The sequence below is a fragment of the Carex rostrata genome, chromosome 15 (genome assembly GCF_964058835.1).
Source record: "Carex rostrata chromosome 15, lpCarRost1.2, whole genome shotgun sequence".
Taxonomy (NCBI): Eukaryota; Viridiplantae; Streptophyta; class Magnoliopsida; order Poales; family Cyperaceae; genus Carex; species Carex rostrata.
The window spans coordinates 2,306,202-2,315,239 of record NC_135932.1 but is presented as its reverse complement, the minus strand read 5'-3'; the positions used below and the strand labels follow the sequence as shown (position 1 = coordinate 2,315,239).

Genomic DNA, 9,038 nt, shown 5'->3' with positions numbered 1-9,038 from the left:
TAATTAACAATAATCATGGTGGGAACTGCGCTCGTAAATCTTGCAGACAAATCCGAACCGCTTCCAGAAGAGTTTGGTCCAGAGAAAATCGGAGGTCCATTGCCATTAGCAAATGAATTGAATGGATTTGGGGAAAAAGAGAGAGAAAACACTGGAATTGAGAAGAAAAAGAGAGAGATTGTTCTGGGAAGAAATGTACACACCATGTGCTTCTCAGTTGTAGAACCAGAGGCAGATGATGAGCAAACTGGAGATAGAGAGGCTATCATGGCGAGTCTTCTGGCCAGATACCGACGATCCCTTGTCGAGCGTACTAAACACCATTTAGGTATATGCTTCTTTTCCCTTCTCTTGTCATTTAATTTGATTTTTTTTTAATTATTTTCCTTTTACAGCAAGCTCGTAGTTTTGGTACAATTTTACAGGTTAAATTTCTTCTCTGAACTTTCACATTAGAATACTTTGATATGATTTATTATCTTAAGTGTTCTTTCTATTAACATAAATTATTCAATTTTCTACTTTCTCTGGTGAAAGAAAACATGGGAGAGGTTGTACCATGCTATCTGTTTGGGTCATGCATTTGGCCCAATTTGTTGTATAAAATTTCAACGAGGGAGTATTTTTGTTTGAGAAAGAGCATCTCGCACAATTGGTAAATATTGTTTTGGAAGTCATAAGAAGTCATTGAACATACATTGCAAGGATATTAATAAATTTATTCACTCTTCTTTAAAACACACAAATCACAGCTATATTATTTCATAGATTAAATAAAGAGTATTTTGCATTTAATGTTTTCGTGACATGTATGTGAGCCATGATCTAGCAATTTGATAATAACTTAATAGTAATAATTCTATGTTCTATTCTATATTGAATTTCAGGGTACCCATTCAACCTTGACTTTGATTATGGTGCTTTGGCGCAGCTACAACACTTTTCCATAAATAACCTTGGTGACCCATTCATTGAAAGTAACTATGGGGTTCATTCGAGACAGTTTGAAGTTGGGGTATTGGATTGGTTCGCTCGTCTCTGGGAGCTGGAAAAGCATGAATATTGGGGTTATATTACCAATTGCGGCACCGAGGGAAATTTGCATGGTATTCTTGTTGGGTGAGTAATACTTTTTGCATGATTTCGTTTTCCTTCCATTCTGACAACTTTTATGTGTGCCCCTATAAGACCCCAATTAGTAAATATAACACCTCCAAATGAGAGATATAAGGGTATTACTGCGAGGGGCGGACCTAGGATTTTCGCAGGGGTGGCAAAAAATTATAGAATCGGGTTTAAATATCTTATCGGATTTAAATCCATTAACTAATTAGGTACTCGATAAAAGTTCAATGCTCTGACTTATAATTTTTGATGCTTTAACTTATAATTTTAATTACCAATCATAATTCAAGAAATTTATTTTGATTTTAACACTAAATTTAACCCGAATTACAAATTAAACATCCAGAGGGGGGCAAAAAAAATTTCAGGGAGGGGCAAAGTCGATCGGTATCGATAGATCACCACTAAGCTCGAAATCCGGGGGGGGCAGCCCCCCCTCCCCCGGTCTACTCTGGTCCGCCCCTGATTACTGCCTTCTCCTTGTAAAATAAGGAATGCTCAAGCTACCCCTTGTTCTTTGCTGGTTCAATTGGAGAGAATTACCAAGTATAGATGGTTCATTTGGGCATATTTTAAACCAAATGGGAAAGAGAGGATACAGATGAAATTGTTGAAGAGCATGGAGTTGATATAAGCACATAAGTTTGAATGGATTGAAAGTGGAGGGTTGTAGAAAGTTATATTTTGGACAGGGGTTTTCGTATGTTTGCTGTAGTTATCAGTTATGCATGGCCATTTTCTGTTGAAGGAAACACGTCATGCTTGAGTGCTGGGAAACAATTAAATTTTTCAAATTTTATGAGTCCCAATTTTAAAATGTCTTTCATTGCAATAACTGATCAGATTTTTTTTTATTTCAGGAGAGAAGTTTTTCCTGATGGGGTACTGTATGCCTCAAAGGAGACACACTATTCAGTTTTCAAGGCCGCAAGAATGTACAGGATGGAGTGTGAGAAGGTTGAGACGCTCATCTCTGGAGAGATCGACTGTACCGACTTTGAGAAGAAACTTCTTCAGAACAAAGACAAACCCGCTATCATCAATGTCAATATTGGTGTGTACTCCTCTTCATTGCACTATTTGTGTGATTTTAAATTTTTATTACTTGAATTTAGGCTCTAATATTGAAGCGAAGAACTTATGGAAGATTTAAAGAGGTTGTGCCATTAAAAATATATATTTATTGGTTTAATCTGACTAGAGTGAAGGGCGCTTTGGCCATTATTCCTTCATATTTTATTTTACTTGTCTAGGTTAAACATTTCTGGACTGGAATATTTAATAAGGTTTTTGAGATCAACTTGAAATTTTAAGAGGGATAAACTTTAAAAAACTTGTTTTCTCGTCTCTTATATGTTTTATAAGCTAGATGAGAATTGTACATGCAGGAACAACTGTGAAGGGAGCAGTGGATGACCTAGATCTGGTTATTAAGACTCTTGAGGATTGCGGTTTTAAAGATCGCTTCTATATCCACTGTGATGGTGCCCTCTTTGGTCTCATGATGCCTTTTGTCAAGCGCGTAAGTTTATTCCACTTTTTTGTACTTGCACTTGTATTCCTTTAGTTTCACTTGATCAGTTCATCCAAAATTGGTTTTTAATTAGTCAAAGTCGGTATTGTTTCAAATCCATATGATATGCAATTGAAACAAGTTCTTCCTAATGGTAAAAAGGGGTTTTGATTATCATTACTTTTAACTTCACTGTAGTTTAAGAACAACAATCTCGGTAAAGTTTATTAATGCGAGTACATTCTTGCCTATAGTTTACCATTAGCATGTGCCAGTACCAGTCATTCAATAAATTAATACTCTGGATTGGTTGGCTTAGGGTGTGATCCAACCCAATATCAAGGTCACTCAATTTTGGTCGGGTAAGAACTCAAATCTGTACCGGTACCATTTTGCACTACTAAGCAGTGAAAGAGGTCTACTTTTGTAAATTTGTAACTTGTGCACAGATTGAATTTCTCCTGAATTCAATATTTATTCATCAAACAGGCACCAAAAGTGTCATTTAAGAAACCAATTGGAAGCGTGAGCGTATCGGGCCACAAGTTCGTCGGCTGCCCATTGCCATGTGGGGTCCAAATCACTCGCCTAGAACACATCAATGCTCTCTCAAACAACGTCGAGTACCTCGCCTCGAGAGATGCAACCATAATGGGCAGCCGAAATGGGCATGCACCAATCTTCCTCTGGTACACTCTCAACCGGAAGGGGTACAGTGGGTTCCAAAAGGAGGTACAGAAGTGCCTCAGAAATGCACACTATTTAAAAGACCGACTCAAAGAGGCCGGCATTGGGGCTATGTTGAATGAGTTGAGTAGCACAGTTGTTTTTGAGAGGCCGGAGGATGAAGAGTTTGTGAGGATGTGGCAACTCGCATGTGAAGGGAACATTGCGCATGTGGTGGTGATGCCTAGTGTGACTATTGAGAAGCTCGATGACTTCTTGAGCGAGTTAGTTCAGAAGAGATTGGGTTGGTACGGGGAGGGGAAGGGGAAACCACCTTGCATTGCAAATCATGTTGGTACCAAGAATTGCCTCTGCGGGGCCCATGACAAATGAGGGGATCATGTCTTTGAGAGTAGATTGTTTTATTTCTCTGGTTATTGTTTGAGGTCCTAGGTTCTCTGTTATGTGGTACCGGTTGGTTGTTTCAGAGTTTATTTGTTCGTTTATTCTAGAATTATTTTTAATTTAATCGTTAAATTGATCCTCCTCTCTATTAACATAAAATGCACGCACGCGCACTTTCTTCATGCACAGGAATTTAGTTAGATGTCGGTGATCTACTAATATACCTTTTAGCATTTAGTTTCACAATATAACATGAAAGATAAGAGAAAGTGATGTGTGGTGAAGTATATCATAAAAGAGAACAGCATATATTGTGAAAATGCTTAGTACACTGTATTGACCATTCGATGCATATTAGCACTGCACCGAAATTGTTTGAATAAAGGGCTTAAATGAGTTCTAGTCGGGCCTGTTCCTTATTGTTGAATCCCAGGCGATTGTTATTTTATAGAACTGGTAAAAGAACTTGTGGCTTGATTGAGCTCAGCTCAGAAAAAAGTTGGTAATTAACTTGTTCGATTTCTGCTCGACTTGTTATTAACGAGTTCGAACTTGACCCAGCTTAGTTTGTGTTAGTTTGGCTCGATTCTCATGCCGTTGCAAGAATTATATAAAACTATTTACACTTCTTTACTCTCTCTATTTATGTTATAATAACTTTATAAGATGATGAAGCTCATTGCAAGGGAAAAAAAAACAATTTGTTTTGCCGACTTTGTGCTTTATGTGCGGCCCACAACACTAAATCGACAACAAATTTTACTCTGCACATGGCTAACAGCATGAAAGAGCTATTAACAAACTAGCTCGGCTCGACTTGTCCACAACCTAGTTAATGTTATCTATATTTACAGCAAATAAAAACAAATATCTAAGTTCACCTCCAGCTTAGACAATAAAAAAGGGAAACCCTTTATGCCTAACTGGTTTGAGCGTCGTTTCGACATCTCAAGTACCAATCATTGTACAAATGCACAAACGAGGAGGCACAATAAGGTGGATTGAGAATTTTCCAGATTCATAAATATCTCAGTATCTCACGCCAATATATTTTATCATATCCATGAGTTAATTAAACCATCAGTACTGGCAGAGGCGGAGTCAGACTTTCAAACTATGGAGGTCAATCATATAAAATTTTTTCGTGTAGAGAATGAGAATCAATTTTATCATAACATGACATTTTAATCTAAATTACATACAAAATTATGTATAAATAATAATATTTGTTTTTTAAAATAGAGATCAATTGACCCCATTCATCCTTCTTACCTCTGCCCCTGAGTGCTGGTCTTCCCTATCGATTATTTGTTTTTGTTCTTAAATAATACTGGTTAGCTGAAGGGGCAGGCACTCTTTTGTCCTTTATTCTTTCTTCACTTTGTAGTCTCTCTCTCTCTTTTTCAGTGCAAAACTCTTTCATCAACTATTTTTCCGAGTGTAAAATTTTCGTTTATCATAAAACGTAAGACCGGGGAATTGACCCTGCCTTATTAGGGATGTAAAAGGATCGGATAACCACAAATAATAGTATGAGATATATAGTTTTGAGTATGAGACGAATTGGATATTAAACATGTATAAATATAATTCAGATACATGTCAGATAACAATCTTATGGATTCATATTTCAGTTAAAATGTTACTGTTGACAACTTTCATGCAACTTTGATCAAGTTAGAACGCATATTAATAGCGGACAACTATTAACTTTAAAGCCCCTTTAAAATACACACTTGAGTATTACACGGATACATACTCGACTATTACTTTAATGCACAACTACTTATTCAATATTGTCTAAAAATTAACAAAAAAAATAGTTGGATATTATTTAGGACGTGAGGAATTTGAAGCTACATATAAATTTCATCTAGATATTAAAATAAGGGTGAATTTCATGTATACTCCTAAAAAACTTCAAAATTACCCATTCTCCCTTCTAAAAGTTCATAATATCATATTTACACTTCTAAATTTAAAAACTCACAAATTTATCAATTTTATTGTCTTTATATTAAAACTCGTTTTAAATGAATAATCATTGTCCCTTTATTAAGAAAATAAAAAATATGTAAATTATTTAAGAAATATGTATGTCTTCGAATTTTTTTTGGACAAATGGATAATTTGTCTACTTTTAAAAGTACACACTAGCATTTAGACATATTTTCTTAAATAGACTAAATATTGTTTAATTTTTAATAAAGGGTAAGATGAATACTTTATAAATTTAAAACGGGTTTTGATAGAAAGAGACAATAAATGGGTAAATTTGTGAATTGTTGTGAAATTTTGAAGGGTATATATATGATATTATGAACTTATTAACACGAGGAAATTAAGGAGCATACATTAAATGCCCCCCCCCCCCCCCCACCCCCCCCCCCACCAACAAAACCATTGTATTTTAAAAAAAATACACATTAATATATGTTCGTTCGTAAAAATTAAAAATATAATATTTCTATAACAAAATAGTTAGTTAAAAAAATACATACTAACTAATAAAAATTAATTATTAATTTTTTTTTGAAGACGAAAGATGAGAGTCATGCTCTCATGTTCCATTAAACAGACACAAGTAGTGTCAGCTTACAAGGTAAAAGTAATTTTAAGTTAAGAAAAGAAAAAATAAAAAAATAAAAAAAGAAGGAAAAAAGAAAAAAGAACTAAATATAAAGTACTAAAATAATTTATTTTATCCACCTAATTTCCAAACCAGCTACGTAGCTCTTGACAGACTTCTTGTACCAGTTGGCTTTCTTCTTGTTGTTTCTCAGCAAAAATTCTTCTGCATCTTTCGCTCCATACAACAAAAACCAGAACCATTTGGATCCTTCTTGTTTCCTTGTTTGATTTTAGCAATGCTTCAGAATATCTACCTTGTTGGAATGCAGTTGACTGATTTAGTACTGGCATTCTCCTTTGCAATTCCCTCCTTACTCCCTTTATGAATTTGCAATGCTGCATCATATGCCTAACTGATTCCGCTTGTTCTTTACACATGACGCATCTGTTGACCATGTGCCACCCCCTTCTTGTCAGATTGTCCAGCGTAAGGATTTTGTTTTTTAGCATTAGCCAACCAAAGATCACTACTCTCGTTGGTGCTCCTATTTTCCATATTTGACTGATGTCAGTAGCGATGTATGGCCCCTGCTCATATGCTCTGTAGCAGCTCTTTACTGTGAACTGTTTGCTCTTTTCCCATTTCCAGCATGGTTCATCTACCAATTGTGCCCCTTGTTCTGCTTGCCCTTGCAGTTCTTCCATAAGCTTCTGATGTTCTTCCAGTGCTGCTTGCGTTATTTGGTCTGATAATGGTATTACCCATTGCCCTTGCGTCCATGCTTGCTTTACTGACATTTCCTTTGTACTGGCATATGTGTAAAGCACCTGGTATCTATACATGATAGACCCGTGCAACCATGAATCCTTCCAAAATTTTATGTGTGTACCCTGTCCTCTCTCAAAAGATACTAACACATCCATAAAATTTGCCATCGGTCTTAATTGTAGCCATATTCCAGTTGCTCTAGGTAGCTCCCAGGGTCTAGTTACTGGTTGATTCAGGGTAACCAGCCTCATCCATGCTGGTCTTTGCACATGCATCCAGTGCCACATTATCTTTGCTAGCAATGCCTTGTTCATTGTATATAGATTTTTTATACCTATTCCACCTTCATCCTTTGTTTTTGTCACCATTTCCCATGATGCCAAGCTCATGTATCGCGCATTCTAATCTTTGTGTCCGTGCCATAAGAACTTCCTCCTAATTTTATCGATGGATTTGATCACCCATTTAGGCAATAGAAAGGTTTGCATCATGTATATGGGCAAAGCTGTGAGCGTAGCATTTATTAATGTGATCCTTCCTCCTATCGATAGCATAGATGCTTTCCATAATGTAAGTTTTTTGGCTATCTTCTGTACTAGCGGCATGTAATGCTCTTTTTTGAGCTTTTTATTTGACAACGGCATCCCTAAATACGTGATTGGAAACTGTGCCATCTTGCATTGCATGACGGCTGCCAGTTGCTCTGTCTCTTGGATTGTGGCTGATGTTAAAAGGAGCTCCGATTTCTGTAGGTTGACTCTCAATCCTGACAAGTCATGGAAGATGTCCAATATCCACCTGAGCACTTGCGTTTGCTGCCTAGTGGGTTTTATCAGGAAGAGAGTATCATCTGCAAACAACAAGCACATGTTGCATCCCTGAAATGGTGGTTGGAGAAGGCTATTTTGAACAAGCTTTCGGGTCCATACTGATATGAAATCCATAGCCAATATGAACAGGTAGGGAGATAATGGATCTCCCTGCCTAAATCCTCTTTTCAGTGTAATTTTCCTTCCTGCCACCGAGTTGAGTAGTACTCTTGACGATCCTTTGACTACTGAGTTTAGAATCCAACCTATCCATTTACGGGAAAAACCTCTAGCTGTGAGTATTTGCTTCAAGAAGTCCCAAGATACTGTATCAAAGGCCTTAAAGATATCTGCCTTGAATAATCCCAATTTCTGTTTTTGCTTTGTTGCCATGGTGACTACCTCTTGCGCATAGATGAAGCCTTCATTTATGAATCTGCCATGTATGAACCCTGTCTGGTTTGGTGAGATGAGGTTGGTAATTACAGGTTTTAACCTATTGGCCATTGCCTTAGAGAAGATTTTATGAATTGAGTTTACTAGGCTAATTGGTCTGAATTCTCCTGTTGTTTTTGCTCCTTCTTTTTTGGGTATTAGTGCGATATATGAATCATCTAGCGGCTGTAGGGTAGTTTGGTCATTTTCCATGAGATGTGCGTATGCCCCCATAAGGTCAGGTATGAGTAGCTGCTGAAATTCTTTAAAGAACTCCCCAGTGTATCCATCCGGGCCAGGGGCCTTGTTTGCTGGCAGTTGTTGTATCACCATTTGTATTTCTTGAACTGTCAGTGGTTGTGCCAGATACTGCAGCTCTTCTGTTGACTGATCATACAGGACACTGTAGTCAAAGTGCATGGTTTGGCTGTGCGCTGTGCCAATTAACTTGATGAAGTGATGGAAGAACACTTTTGCCTTATCTTTGTGTTCTGTAACAGTGATCTGGTCATCCTCAATACTTCCCACCCAGTTCTTTCTTTTTCTGACAGAAGCCAACTGATGAAAATAATGGGTATTTTTGTCCCCTTTTTTGACCCAATTCCTTTTTGCCCTTTGGTACCATTTGTCCTCCGTCTGCAATGTAATTTGGTTATGCCTTTGTTTGAGGTGTGTTTGCAGCAGCTTTTCAATTTGCGTGAGTGCTCTTGTTTCTGCCTGTGCAGTTAACCATGTGAAGAAAATG

General features: G+C 37.0%; 1 protein-coding gene across 1 annotated transcript; it reads left to right on the top strand.

Annotated features, from left to right (window-relative positions):
* LOC144566284 (serine decarboxylase 1-like) lies at positions 1-3,930 on the top strand. Its single transcript, XM_078316276.1, has 5 exons — positions 1-328; positions 888-1,119; positions 1,986-2,179; positions 2,514-2,647; positions 3,128-3,930. The coding sequence occupies exons 1-5, from the start codon at positions 16-18 to the stop codon at positions 3,695-3,697; spliced, it is 1,443 nt and encodes a 480-aa protein (XP_078172402.1). The 5' UTR covers positions 1-15; the 3' UTR covers positions 3,698-3,930.
* Positions 3,931-9,038: the final 5,108 nt, after the last annotated feature.

Bases quoted from the DNA above. Each gene is read 5' to 3' on its own strand.
- LOC144566284 (XM_078316276.1), top strand. From the start codon at position 16: ATGGTGGGAACTGCGCTCGTAAATCTTGCAGACAAATCCGAACCGCTT. The intron at 1,120-1,985 runs GTGAGTAATACT...TTTTTATTTCAG, and splicing joins TTGCATGGTATTCTTGTTGG to GAGAGAAGTTTTTCCTGATG. The intron at 2,180-2,513 runs GTGTGTACTCCT...TTGTACATGCAG, and splicing joins TATCATCAATGTCAATATTG to GAACAACTGTGAAGGGAGCA.